Raw genomic sequence first — 15,224 nt, 5'->3', positions numbered from 1 at the left:
GTGGCACATGCCTTTAATCCCAGCATTCTGGAGGCAGAGGCTGGCAGATCTCTTTGAGTTCGAGACCAGCCTGGTCTACAAGACCTAGTTCCAGGATAGTCTCCAAAGCCACAGAGAAACCTTGACTCGAAAAACAAAAATCAAACAAAATGCAGACATAAAGAACTCTGATCATGAGATTTCAGGTTCTATAAAATACTGTTCCAGAGAGTAGGACAGAGGCATACACATTACATTCTGTCAAGGAGTTTGGATCCATGCCCTGAAATGGTCAGTGATGTAGAAATAAACATAGCAGGTTAATTTATTTAGTGGTGGAAATAGTCATTATTCTTAAGGTTGTGACATTGTTATTGTTCATGGTTTTAGCAGAGTTTCCAGTGATACTCAAGAGCAAAAAAGTTAGGCAGGAGAGAGACCCCCACCCCTCCACCCACCGATCAATGCTTGAGGAAGGTGGGACAGGTGGCCCTGAGGCAAAAAGGGCATAAGGACAGGAGAGCAGCCTGTCTCCCACCAGCTACAATCCTCAGGAGAGAAGACCCTGCCTCTCACCTGGGCAGCACAAAGAGCTGATCCTGTTGGCAGAGGTGTGGATGAGAATTGCCCCATTAGTTATCTGTCAGCAAGAGTGGAGGACAGCTGGCCCTGAGGTCATAAGTGTGGGAGAGCTGCCCGTGTCTCCCACCAGCTGAAAGTGTATACAGGGGAGGTCCTCCACCTCCCCTGGCAGCACAATAAAGACAATTGCATTGGCAGAGCCAACCCTATATTTGTGAGCATGGGAGAGCTGTCCCCATTGCTCACCTGCAACATGGTGGCATGGGCAAAGGAGAGATGCCCTTCACTTCCACTCCAATCCCCCTACCCCAAGCCCATTGATGCCCCAGACTTCTGGAGAGCTGGTCTTGCCCTTCATCAGCTGCAGCTCTCTCAGGAGAGAGGCCCCTACACCACACCTGGGCAACACAGTTGAGCTGATCCTGAAGGTGGAGGCATGGGACATCTGACACTGAGGACTTGAAAGCAGGTAAACTGGCCCTGCCCCTTGCTCATCACTGCAAGAATGAACTTTGCAGGACAACACATGAGAGCTCATCATGGTGATGGGGAAAGGGAGATCTGTCAGGCTGACAAACCTGCAAGTAACCAGGCCCAGAACCAGGGTTGTGAGTTGGTCCACCCCAGTATCCACCCCATCTGTTATCTACTGGAACAAGTGAAGGGACCGATCTTGAAGACCCAAATCAGCAGCATCTCCACAACACAGAGAAACAGCAAGATAATAAAGAGGGGTTCCACTGACAGTCCAGCATTGATAGTGTAGCAGAAACCAGAGGCCTCAAACCAGACCAATGACTCTGCAATGAATACTTGCAGGTAAAGATATATGGATAAAAAGGTTTGGTCATGGATGAATGATTTGAAAAATTATTGCCTTACCTAGTTATTTCTTTTTGTAGTTCACTATTTCTTTTGTTCCCATCCTCCAAACTCTGTGTCAATGTTTGAATTAATTCATTCTGAAAAAAAAGTACATATATTTATATTTTCAGTTTATTTATATGATTTTAAATATATCTTTATCACATCCCCTATTCCCAAGACTCAGTCATCATTATGAAAGAGGAGATGGAAAGATTGTTAAGAGTGCAAGGCAGTGGATTACTACAAAAGTGTTTTCTGGATCCAGCAGGGCAGTTGCATATATGAATTCAAATTCAAAGCAGATGAGACAGCAGGCACAAGACCTGTGCAGGCTTCAGGCAACAGAATTCTAGCATGGAGAGGTGGGTGGATACAAAGACCTACCCTAAGCTAAAGAGAGGTTGGCAATTGATCCATCAGAGAAGGATCATCAATTTTCTTTAAGATCAAAGAATCTCTGGGGGGTTGACACCCTCCAGTGAAGGCTACACAACCAAATATGTATGTGTAGCTCAAATTGGACTTAATGAGTTTAAAGAAGGACTAAAACACAGAGTTGAGAGTTTGGTGAAGAGAAGATGAGTTGGGGGAGGGTCGTGTATGATCAAAATATACTGTAGAAAATTCTCAATGAACTATTTAAAATAAGAAAAATCACTGTACTCTGGGAAATGTGCTTGTCTAATGATCTAGTACTTGTTCTTTAAGAAAACTAAATGTTAGTTAAATAATGCTCAAGATATCACAGAAAGACTTTGGCTACAATGGAAATCCACCTTTTTCATCAAATATTTATATCTTAGGGTTATACATTATGATGATGTATTGGCAGGGATCAAAAGGACAGTGTGACATTAGTTTTCTACACATCACTGTTAACGATATCCAAATACATGAAAACTAAAAGTCCACCAAAGTGTAAATGGGTAAGCCAAGTATGGTAAGTATAATAAAATCATGAGTTTAGACATCACAATATTTATCTTAAATTACTTAACACCAGTCGGACATGGTAACTTATGTTTTTGTTTAATTCCCAGAAGTCTGGAAGTAAAGTGAAACACAGCATGAATTGGGTTATTAGCCTGGGAGACATAGTCACTTTCCCAGAGGCTAGCCTCGGCTACATAGTCCCTGTCTCAAAAACAAATCTTATTCTCAGAGTAATAAATTTTATAAATTCAGACAACATCTGTAAAGCTCAGAGAATTTGAACTACTATTCACAAACTGTTACAATATGAATATATCAAATATAGACTACAGAGAATATTGATATCTCCTAAAATGTTGTTATAAACTACTGCTAGACACAGGCCATTTTCTTCTCAGTCTTTCAGAAATTAATACAAAATGAGCTTAATAAACATGGACTTACTTGGGTTTCCTGAGTCTGTTCGGTTTCCTCTGCTTGATATTTTGTTGTTGCTTGTAAGTCTGAATTTTCAAGCTTAAGCCTAAAACACAGAATGATTGTGTTTACTTCACACACTTGAAAATACCCAATTAGATTCAGAACAAAAGTGTGAATGATCCTAGGAATTCTGACCATTTTGAAATACAGTGATTTGGAAACTGTACCTGTCTTTGGTTGGCCCTTTGTATGTACAAATTTTAGAGGTAATATGAACAAAATATGAGCTTTCTTTTTTTGTCTTAGTGATTCTATGTATCAAACTTACAGATTTAAACATACAACACATACGCAACCCCCACTGACTTCAACATCCAAAGCATGTATTTTAGGTAAACTAATTGCAGAAATTTCCTCTGATTTCAAACGGGCTCAATTGTTATGAATGATACAAATTCTCTCGTGTCACTGCTTGCTTGCTGGAATAAACTCAAGCTGTTCAGCACGATGCTCTCATCATAGAACTCTGTAGATGATCTCAATTCTCCTAAGCTCATGGTGCAGCTTCTGAGTGTTCATGCAGTGACTCATGCCTCAAGCAGCTAGAAGAAGCAATAGCTAGGCGCTGCCTCTTAGTCCTGCTGCCACAGACAGAACACTGTCATCGGGCCTTTCCTGTCATGGTACACTAGAAATGCTCTGAAATGTTGAGCCAAAATCACCTTTTCTCTATCAAGCTGACTTGTCAGATAGCATCTCTGCAGTGAGGAAACCTGATTAACATAGGAGGTGGGTGCCACATCATCACTGCTGGGATGAAACTGGCCATGTGCTTCTTAGACTTCTGGAACTTATTTATGGGCATATGAAAGATTCTGGAGCAATGGTTTACAGAAGGCCCAGAATAAGATCAGCCTAATGAGCCATTCTTATGTGAGTTCATGAGACCAGAATGTCCATAAAAATGCAGACATAAAGAGTCTGATCATGAGGTTTCAGGTGCTATAAAATACTCTTCCCAAAAGTAGGACAGAGGCATACACACTACATTCTGTCAAGGAGTTTGGATCCATGCTCAGAAATGTTCAGTGATGTGGAATTCAAAATATTAGGTTAGTTTATTTAGTGGTGGAAATAGTCTAGAAATCATTACTCTTCAGGCTGTGACATTGTTACTGTTCCTGGTTTTAGCAGAGTTTACAGTGATATTCAAAAGCAAAAAAGTAAGGCAGAACAGAGACCCCACCCCTCCCCCCACCCATCAATGCTTGAGGAAGAGTGGGAGAGCTTGCCTTTTATAGGATTTATTTCCTTGAGTCAAATAGTTATATTCTGAAGAATTTATTCCACATAGAATAATTCCACATGTAGAAAAGCTTTTTTTATAAATGGTATTCCTTGCAGCATACTTGTAAAATATCTTTTAAAACTATAATTGTTGTCTCACAAATAGACATTAAAATTGTGATTTGAGGGAACACGTATGTAATTATAGAAAATAGTCACAATTAGATATTATTGGCAATTACATTAATTTCACACTCCACAAGACTAAGACTTTTCTCAGGTAGGCACAGAGGCTCCCAACCTGTCAACCCAAACATCAAACAGCCAAGGCCAAGAGATCACAAATTTGGTGCTTCCCTGGACTACATAAAGATATGTATCAAAAAATAATAATAAAACCCGAACTTGAAAAGTTTTCTCCCCCCAAAGAACGCTTCTAAAGTAAGTGACAAACTGCAAAAAAAATTCTACTTATTATCTAATGTAAGCAGTTAAAGGATTTTAAAATTTGGGATGTCATACCTCAGATTGTGCATTTCTGCTTTCAATTTAGTGTTCTCCGTATCTACTTTTAACTTTCCTTTGACTGTTTTTGACACCTTCTTCTGGATGGCACTGAGATTAATTTTTAAATTTTTATGTCTTTCTTGAAGTAGTTCAAAATCATGTGTTTTAAGCTCCAGTGATTTCCTATATGAATGAAGTGCACTCGAGATCCTCATGAGGCTGGGGGAATCTGAATTGGGGGAAAAGGGACAAATGAAGTACAGCAGCATCTTTGATACATGAGACAGTCTAGAGTTTCACTTAATGTTGCCCTGCTGAAAGGTATACTGATGGCCTACACTGTGGGACACATTGTGTTAAGATCTACAGTTAAAAATAAGAGAACAATTATGGTACCCTAGCCTAAAAACTAGTGGGAAGACAGACATAAAAACAAACATTACAAATTCAGATGACACTGAAATGAAACCAAGTTTTGACATCAAGTAAGCATATGGCTCTTCCATATGCCCTAATGGAAGAGGTGCATAGTCGTGAAGCATGAACAAGAAATAGTTGGCCATTGTGAAGAGGCACATTGTAGGTAGTCTACAGCATGCCCAGGCACTACTGCCCTCCAGTTCTGACAAAGATTGAGTAAAAGGTCCTGGTTTTGACTCCTACCTGAAACAACACACCTCAAATAAGGAAAAAAAATGTTTTAAAGACTGAAAATTATATACTTCCAACAAGGAAGAAAACTGTCCCTAATAGGCACAAAAATAGTTAAATTATATTACCCAACTTTCTATCTCCCTGCTATGAGGTAGCTCAGGCTTTGTTAGGATATGAAGGGGACAAAGTTGTTCAGACTCTACCAGACTCCTGGAGCTGAGGTGTTATTTGGTGAAACAAGGCAGCTAGAAATCACAGGACAGAACTCTAGAGAGGAAGGAGCTAAAAAGAAGGGATGGATGCTCTGAGATTTAGAGAGGCCACCTTGGACATACTGCAGAGCATTGAAGAACACAGGTATTCCAGGAAATGGCCTAGGGCTGAGGGACTCAACATCTGACACAATTATAGAAGTTGGTCTGGTGTTCACACAATGCCAGGAAGAGTATGTCCCTTCCCATAAGGCAGGTTGAAGGAGTAATAGTTCACAGGGTCATAGTTAGTAAAGAGAAAGGTCTTGCTTCAGTCATGGAGAATGAGCTATAGGAAGATGCAGCTAACGTATAGCAAATATAAGTTCTGTGCTACTATACCCAACAAGTTATACAAACAATAATGGAATAATCTGAGTATAAGCAACATGTGTTAATAATAAAATTCAGGAAAAAATAGGTACATCATGAAGGATAATTTTAAACAAACTTCCCTTGTAGAGATACAAACTAGCAGACATCAGATAGCATGACAACAGCAACCTAATTAGTTCACCCTTGAGTAACACACATGGATCTGTGCAGCGTCTCATGAGACTATTTGAAACCCAATTTACTGATAGGACACATAACTAGAAATGTTACAAATGAGATAAGTGTATATCACGAGTGCATGGGTCATTGTTAAATAGTTTAGGATTTACTACTATAAAGATACACAGATTTTATCTTCATTTTAAGTTAACAAAACTTGAGTGATGTCACAGTCTGTACATAAGACAAGAATGTAAACAATACTGAGATGCATAGCTACAATATTGAACAAATTTCATGGCCACTTCTGGTTGCCACTGTAGTAAGCTCAAGGCTTATGAGAATGTGAAGAAAAAACCACATGATGTCAATAATTCATATGTGGACAGCTCTTCTTTTCAATAAATTGCCCACTATGTTAAATGACCTCTCATAATTTTTATGTATCTCTCACAATATATATGGTATATTAAATGTGGAAAGTCTGTCTGTAAAACCTATTTAGATTCTTGGTCTGACCTCCACTCACCAGCCAGCTTAAAAGATAAGTTCTTGGAGAATGAAAACATGTGTGTATATTTTACCATGCAGTGGAATGGTAAAATTCATCTTATATCAACCATTTATAAATGAACACATGAAATTAAAAAGGTGTGAAATCTGTGAAAGGATGATATCTGGAAGAATGTCTCAGTCATTAAAGTGTTTGCTATGCAAGCTATCCAAATCTGAGTTTAGAACTTTTTTTAAAGTTGCGCATGCTGGCACATCCTGCCATCTTAATGCTGGGAGGCACCGACAGGAGGACACCTGGAGCTCATTGTCTTGCTAACCCAACTGAATTAGGGAGTGTCAGGCTCAATGAGACGTGCTATCAAAAAAAATGATAGTGGAGAACAATAGAGGAAGATGCCTGGCATCAAATAACATAGGTACAGACACAGATATACACACACACATGAATGGGCATGCACACACACATGCACACACACACATGAACACATTAGCACCAATACCCCCCAGAATGGTAAAAATATACAAGTGGATAAAAATTAGATCCAACCAGGTTTATGGGAGATAGCTCAGTGCACAAGAGCATTTTCTAGTTGTCTGAGCATAAGAACCTGAGTTCAAATCTCCAGCACCCACATAAAAAGCTGCATATGATCATACATGTGCAGCTGGAATCCCAGCCTTTGAGAACTGGAGACAAGAGTAGTGCTGCTAGGATGCTAACCTAGCTTCAGCTTCAGTGAAACACTACCCCAAAGGAATAAGCTACAGGATGATACAGCAGGATACCCCAAATTCTCCTCTGGTCTGTACATGTACACAGGTACATACAGCCTAACACCAGGTGTACAGACATACACATGTGTTCATGCACACACACACACATACAAGACAACTAAATGATGTCTCTAATTAATTTTTAAAGATTTTATTTATTTATTTATTATGTATAAACATTCTGCTTCCATGTATATCTGCACACCAGGAGAGGGCACCAGATCTCATAACAGATGGTTGTGAGCCACCATGTGGTTGCTGGGAATTGAACTCAGGACCTCTGGAAGAGCAGCCAGAGCTCTTAACTTCTGAGCCATCTCTCCAGCCCCTCTAATTAATTTTTAAATGGGAAATATGTAGCATTCTAATACTTAAAATACTATCTTAGCTAGAATGGCTGGCAATGTAGACTTTCTAGCAAAACTTAGCATAAGGCAAAAAAAAAAAAAAAAGAAAGAAAGAAAAACCCAGGCCACCCCATAACAACAATCCACAAGACACAAAGTTCTAATGTAAATGGAACAAGTTCAGCCTCCAATGACATGGCACAAAATAGAACTTCCAGAAGTAGACAAATTCCTAAGTGCCAGATGAGATGTCAATTCTCTTTACTCAGCAAGTGATAGAACAGGTAGACAGAGAAGCAGTAAAATGGTGTCAAACTACATTTTTCTTCCAAACATAGAGCATATTCTAAGAATATAGCATCAGAGTATATTCTATACAATAAAACTAATAAAAAGATTAAATCAAAATGATTTAAGCAATGCCAAGTATGTTCTCTTAACAAAAATAACAAGCAAATGAAAAACTAAAATCAGAAATGCTCCTAGAAACTATCCAAGTATCTGAAATTAAATAACAGTCAAAATAGTTCTGTGACAAGAGGGTATTGAAAACATAACCCAAAGTATTTGGGGTTGAAAAACAACAACAAAAATACAAGAAACCAGAGTTTGTGGAATGTAACTGTGGCAGTGTTGAACTGAAAATATTAGCACTGGGTGTTTCCACTAGGTTCACAAAGCAATGACTTTTCTCCCATTTTAAGAAATAATAGAAGGACTGAGAGATGGCTCCACAGTTAGGAGCATCTATTGCTTTTATAGAGGACCCAAATTCAGTTCCCAGCACCCACATGATAGCAAACACTAACGGTATCTGATGCCCTCTTTAGGCTCTCTTTTTTCTCCCCTCTCTCTTTCTCCTCTCTCTCCCCTCTCTCTTTCTCCTCTCTCTCTCTCTCTCTCTCTCTCTCTCTCTCTCTCTCTCATCTTAGTGTGTCTCCTCAAAGTTTGCATTATGTAGTGTAACCATAGCCCTGGTGGTATTGTGAGAAGGGGCTGTGGGGAGCTGGTTATATGGTGTGGGCAGAGCCATCATGAAAAGCTTTAACATTCTTTATCAAAGTGACTCTAGAGAGCTGCTTCATTCCTCCAGCCTAGGGAAAATGCAAGAAAAAGGCACAACCTACCCGTGAGGAAGTAAGTATACCTACTCTCAGTTAAGTCTGCCAGTGACTTTGATTAGACTTCACAGCACCCAAAACCCTGGGCAATTAATTTTACACAATGCGTTGGCTGCCTAGTCTTCAGCCTGTTGTTTTAGCATGTAAGCCTACATGCTAAACCACACAACATACTAAATCACAACAACACCAACACAGTGAGCTGCCTGCATGCACTCACTGAAGCTCAGTGGGATTGGTGGCAGCTCCTGCTGATACTAGTTCTCACTCTTCTTTGATATAAAGCCAATCAGTGACATGGACAACACTCTAATACACTCTTGTCCTATTGAGCAGCACTAAGCAGTGTGTGAACACATCTACACACACACACACACACACACACACACACACAGAAGACCACGTGCAACACTCTTACCTTTGCTGTCCCTCATGAGCTGTTCAATGAGAGACAAGATCTTGTCAAAACTGAGCATCTCACAGTCCTTTGAGTTTCTCTCATATGGCAGCACAAATTTATTAGGGTCAAATGTATTACTTATTTCTTTGACCTACAAAAGGAGTAATGGAAATTTCAGATGTCCACAAATTATTTATACCAAACACCAAAGATGTGGTAAATATCTACTTTTTTATATTACCAGACAGTCTGGGTGTAGTTATGCACACATTTAATCTCAATAGGGAGAAGCAGGTGGATATCTATGAGTTCCAGGCCAGCCTGGTCTAAACAGTGAGTTTCAGGCCAGTTAGGGATATACGGTAAGACATTGCCTCAACAACAACAAAAAAGCATAGATACATATCTCATAGAAAAGATAGCTTTACATTGGTTACTCTTTCTTAATGATTTTTTCAAAATGTCTTCATATAACCAAAAAACTCAATTTTTAAATTTTACATCCATAATATAATTTAAATTAATGATGGGTCAGTTTGTGTTTTACACTGTATTTTAATTAAGCTATTTTAAATTAATTTTCCCATACCTTATTCTTTGCTTCAAAAGTTTCCATCACAGACCTACAAAAGAATAAATTCCTCTCAGAAAAGTATTAAATCTATTAAACACAAACAAATTCCAATGTTTTCCTTCTACCCATAATATGTACTGACTGAACTACAATGACTTCATATTCAAGAATAGGATTGTAAACAGGACGAGAACTAGGAGTCAGAAATGTATTATCACTACCACTATCATAAAAGGAAAAGTTTCAGTTCATCATCCTACCAGTGTATTATATTATAGAAATAAATGCACAAAGATTTCTACTGTAATTTTCAGCAAAAACCAATTTTTGGTCAGTAAAACTCATTTTAAAATAGTATTTTCTTCTTTCTTATACGTGGTGAACACTTAGTGACAGAATGTAAGGCAGTTTTTCCTTGGGAACTATGACTCAGGTGGTACTCACTATTATAAGGACTGGGCTTGTGTTTAACTTTAGTTCTCACAGCCTATTAGCTACTGTGTAAAGGTAGAATATAGGCAGAGACTGAGTGTCACCCCAGCCCAGGCAGCTGGCTGAGTGGAAGATTTAGAATTCAAATCCAGAATTATATGGTGGAAAATAATAATCATCTTCAGATGACTTTAAGAGACATAACAAAAAATTAATCTGCATTATCATCCTATTTTATTATAATTACAGCTAACAACATAGGATTGTAGATAATTTGGGGAGCTCCCCCATCCAAGTATTAACCACAGGTGACCATGCTTGGCTTCTGAGAGCAGATAAAATCTGGCTCATTTAGTGTCATATGGCCATAAACTTAAGTTTTTTTTTCTGAGAAACTGTGTAGTCAAAATTCCCAATTCTCCTGCCTCAGGAACCACCATGCCCACCTTGAATTTTTTTTTCCAAAAGCAAAAGGATGGAGCTGACTCAACTGGTAAAGTCTCCCCTTTGCAAGCCTGAGGACCTGGGTTCAACGCTACAAAAAACAAATTAAAAAGCCAGGTGTGGGGTGGATGAGATAGCTCAGTGCTAAAAGCTCCCACTGCCAATCCTGAAGATGTGAGTTCAATACTCAGGATGTACATAGTGGCATGAGAAAAGTGACTCCCACAAATTGTCCTCTGAGGTAGCCACGCACACTGAGCATAAACACACACACACACACACACACACACATGCAGTTTTAAAGCAATAATTTTCTTGAAACTTGGGTGTGGTCATGTACACTTGTAATAAGTCCTGTGGAGACAGAAACAGTAAAAACCCTGGAGCAGCCTGGTGAAATCCATGCCAATGAGAGACCATGGTCTCAACACCATGGATGGTACCTAAGGATTGGCAGTTGACTGTCCTTTGGCCTCAACATTCATGAATAGATACATAGACAAACATAAGACTATTTTATACTTAGGCAATACTAAACTAAGTTGTCACTTAACAAATTTAGTTGTTAAATCTGATTACATTATAGCTGCTCATGATGATACTATGAAATCCCTTAATGAATAATTAAATTCCATACCTGAATAGCCAATTGCATACTTTCTTATACATAATTTTGCAATGAATAGGGGTATGATTTTTACTTTGCATCAAGCTATTACTGTTTTCAAATTTTGACAGTGGGCAATCTGAATTTTTAATTCTTAAAAATCTATATGTGATAGTTCATCTTTTGATTTATAGCTTCCACATTGAACTAGAAGAAAATATTCCACCTGAATAATAACCTCTTGCCATAGAAATACAGGTATGAATAGAAGTTCCAAGGACCTTGTCTAGTGTAAATCTCCCAAGACAATGTATCAAGATTTCTAATGTTTACACATTCAAACATAACAATTTGAATAAACATGCACTTCTCTAGTACATCAATCTGACACCATGCAACCATATTTTAAAAGCTTTCATGTAAAAACTTTAAAATACATTAGCCTATGAATGTGACAACTTCAGTATCTTGATAACTGTTTAGAGAACCTACAAAATTTATGATTTCATCATGAATAGCCACACCCTCAGCATGCACACATATGAAGCATATTGTTATAAGTGTGTTTAGTATTTATATTATATACCCTTGATATACACTTGATATATACATGTAATATGTATAGTCACCTGTAGTACAAAATGCATAAATGTCTTTAACATCAGGTATACATGTATCTTCACAAGCAATATTTTTCCATCTCAGAATCATCTACTTCCAGAGTAAAGAATTAGGTTTAAAAGAGTTAAATATTTGAAATTTTGATACATGATACACATAATAAATTACCCTTCAAAATTTGTTCACTGATTTCAATGACAGTGTTTGCAATATGCTTTATTCTCACATTTGACAACAATGGTTGTCATTTTAATAAAACATGTCAGCATAATGGGAAATAATAGCATCTGATTGTTGATTAGCATCTTGTGATCATGCAAGACAAAGTGTCCCAGGTGTAAGAAGTATGGAACATGTTCATTAGTCACACAAGCTTCAGTGAAGAATAGTGTCAACTATTAAATAATCACTGTAGCCTTACCCATCATTTACTTGGTTCTCAACAGTAATCTGCTGGTCTTCAGCTTTTTCATCCTGTATTTGTAGGGCTGAAGCTGCCGCACCAAAATTCAGGTTTTCTGATGTATCCACCTTGTTGACATTGTGCTTCTCAGTTTTTTCTGTGACCTTTGATGACAGTTTGATATTAAGAATAACTAATTTTTATGTGGCTCTGTGGCGCAATGGTAGCACATTAGACTTCTAGTGATGAAGAATAACTAATTTTAATTTTTTAAAATTTATTTTATGTGTATGAGTGTCTTGTCTGCATGTATGCCTATACAGTATGTGTAGGTCTCATGCTCTCAGAAGCCAGAAGGGGGCATCAGATCCCCTGGGACTGGAGTTATAGATAGTTGTTAACCACTATGTGGTTGCTAGGGATTGATCCCAGGTCCTCTGAAAGAGTACCCAGAGCTCTTAACTGCTGAGCCATCTCTCCAGCCCAATAACTGATATTCTTTAATATAAAAACTTTTTCATTAATTTCACCACTTGGCTCCTTAGTTTTCACAATTTTCTTTCATAAAAACTACTTTGCAAGGTGAGGGAGGAACTCAGTGCTTAAGAGGCTTTCAAAATGTTCTCCCAGAGGGAAAAATTTTGGTTCCCAGCCCTCATGGCCAGCTGCTCACCACTGCCTGTAACTCCAGCTCCCTCTTCTGGCCACCTTAGCTACACAAACATGTGGAAGACATGTACACATACACACAAATAAAAATAACTTTAAAACAACAGAAAACACTACTTTATATTGAGTTTAGCCTCATTATTACATGGTGTCAATACTTATATAATTGTGCCTTGTTTCTGTTTGATCAAAAAGGAAGCGACCATTGCTAAATGATCATGTTATCAAACAGCCTTCTAAATATTAATGTTTATACCCATACATCTGTGCTACTCCCAAGGCTGGTTAGTGTTGGAACACAGTCCAAAAACGGAGTTGTGTGAGAATGCCGAGACTCATAAGAAAACAGGGCAAGAGCCTTGTGACCTCATTTTCATCAAAACACAAATGTTCTGGGAATATGTTTCCATGCTCCCCCGAGGGGTAGCAAATAGGAGTGAGTTTACTTCGGATGTTGTTATTCATATGCCTCTAAGGAAAAACATATTTATGTCACATGTGACTTGTCCTTGTGATTAAACACCTTACTCATGGGATTTTTCTTAGCCCTCAAACTATAAATTGCCCGATGTTCTGAATAAAGTTGACTATTTCACAAGACTTTAGTCTTCCTCATTTTTAGGCCCAGCTCTCCAAGGTTCACGACGCCAACTAAAGCAGTAACAAGTTAGAGATACTTCTTTTTACAGAGACATCAATTAGTGCAGAAACTCAGACCTGCTCAAAGTGCCAAGAATATTCATGCTCAGCCCTAAGTGGGACATCTATAACATGTCCCAAGCACAGAGAACACTGACTTCTGGGTGGAGAGAGTAAATAGGAGGAAGAATTTGGGCTCTGGGGAGGAAAAGAAAAGACATGCCAGGGAGACACCAGGGTCCAGACAGACATGGAGGGAACAGGAAAGTAGGACATATAGGATGAAAGAAAGTTTTAAAAAAAGAGAGACAAATGTAGATAAAGAGAAACAAGTTAAATTAAGTTAAAAGAGCTAATGGGAAAGGCCCCAGCTAAGGCTGAGCATTCATAATTAATACTAAGTCTCCATGTCTTTATTTGGGAGCTGGTTGATGGCCCAAAGAAAATTCCAGCTACAGGAGGGGGAGAAGAAAAGGGAGAGGAGAACATGTTGTACAGGAGCTCTAGGGGATCTTGGGGGGGATGGAAGTATATGCTCAAATAAATTGTGTGTGTGTGTGTGTGTGTGTGTGTGTGTGTGTGTGTGTGTGTGTGATTCTCAAATAATAAATGACATTTTTAAAAGTTGTGATAGAGTTTTATCAGGAACTCAAACAAATATTCAAGCAACAATATCCTGAGTAGCATTATTAATAGAAGTCACAAAGTGTTTGTTACAAAGTCTAGCTCAGTGGTAGAGCTTGTCCTTAGTATTCCCAAGGTAATATGTTCTATGCCCAGCACTGGGAAATTATATATTTGCAGTGATTCTTGGAACTAAAAGAGAGACGGAAATTCTAGTCATGGTCCAGTACAAACCTGTGCCATCTTGTTTTGTGCTTAAGTTTTATCAGAATATATGCAAGTTTCTTCCCCTGCATGTACTTCCTATGACCCTGTAGTAACTGCAGTTAACAGCTAGTACAACACAGCTCTCATGTGCCTAAAGCCTAAAATGAGAGTAGCTGACAGCTCCCATTCTACCATCAAAATGTCATTCTTATTTAAAAATTGTGTTTTATCTTACTGAAATCAGAATAATGTGTAAAATGGGGAGAAATAGTAAATTGCATAAGGTAATCATTTATACGTTTATATCTCAAGCACTATTTCATTGACTATAATTTGAAAATATCTATATTACTTTTGTTCCTTTTCCAGTCTTTTTAACTATTAGTTTTAAAGAGCAGGGGTGTCATTGTTCATGCATTCTTTTTTATTAATTAAGTTTATTCATTTATTTTACATCCCAACCACAGTTTTCCCTCCCTTGTCTCTTCCCACCCCCTCCCCCGATCTCCTCCTGTCCCGAAAATCCACTCCTCCTCTGTTCAGAAAGGGGCAGGCCTCCCATGGGTGTCAACAAACATGGCATATCAAGTTGAGGTATGACTAAGCTCCTCCATTTGTATTAAGTCTGGGCAAGGCAACTCAGAATGAGGACTAGTTTCCCAAAGGCCTATCAAAGCCTCAGGGCTAGGCCCTGCTCCCGCTGCCAGGAGTCCCACAAGTAGACCTAACTATACAACCATCACACATTGTAGAGGGCCTACAGATTGGTCCGATGCAGGTTCCTTAGCTATTGGTCTAGTGTCTGTGAGCTCCAAACAGATGTTCATTTACATTATTATACATCTATATTATTGTACTATACTAAATGTCT

The 15,224-nt window shown here is 38.5% G+C and overlaps 1 protein-coding gene across 1 annotated transcript in view; it reads right to left on the bottom strand.

Moving 5' to 3' along the window:
- LOC103160317 (ankyrin repeat domain-containing protein 26) overlaps nt 1-15,224 on the bottom strand; it is a 66,026-nt gene that overhangs the window by 38,940 nt on the left and 11,862 nt on the right. The window contains exons 6-12 of the mRNA XM_035441708.1: nt 12,233-12,378; nt 9,723-9,756; nt 9,152-9,284; nt 4,591-4,804; nt 2,806-2,884; nt 869-1,207; nt 556-619 (exon numbers count right to left, since the gene is read on the bottom strand). Coding sequence (XP_035297599.1) covers nt 556-619; nt 869-1,207; nt 2,806-2,884; nt 4,591-4,804; nt 9,152-9,284; nt 9,723-9,756; nt 12,233-12,378 — 1,009 coding nt within the window. The remainder of the gene's footprint in view (nt 1-555; nt 620-868; nt 1,208-2,805; nt 2,885-4,590; nt 4,805-9,151; nt 9,285-9,722; nt 9,757-12,232; nt 12,379-15,224) is intronic.

Source organism: Cricetulus griseus, chromosome 3 (genome assembly GCF_003668045.3).
Source record: "Cricetulus griseus strain 17A/GY chromosome 3, alternate assembly CriGri-PICRH-1.0, whole genome shotgun sequence".
Taxonomy (NCBI): domain Eukaryota; kingdom Metazoa; phylum Chordata; class Mammalia; order Rodentia; family Cricetidae; genus Cricetulus; species Cricetulus griseus.
This window is presented reverse-complemented; position numbering and strand designations above follow the sequence as displayed.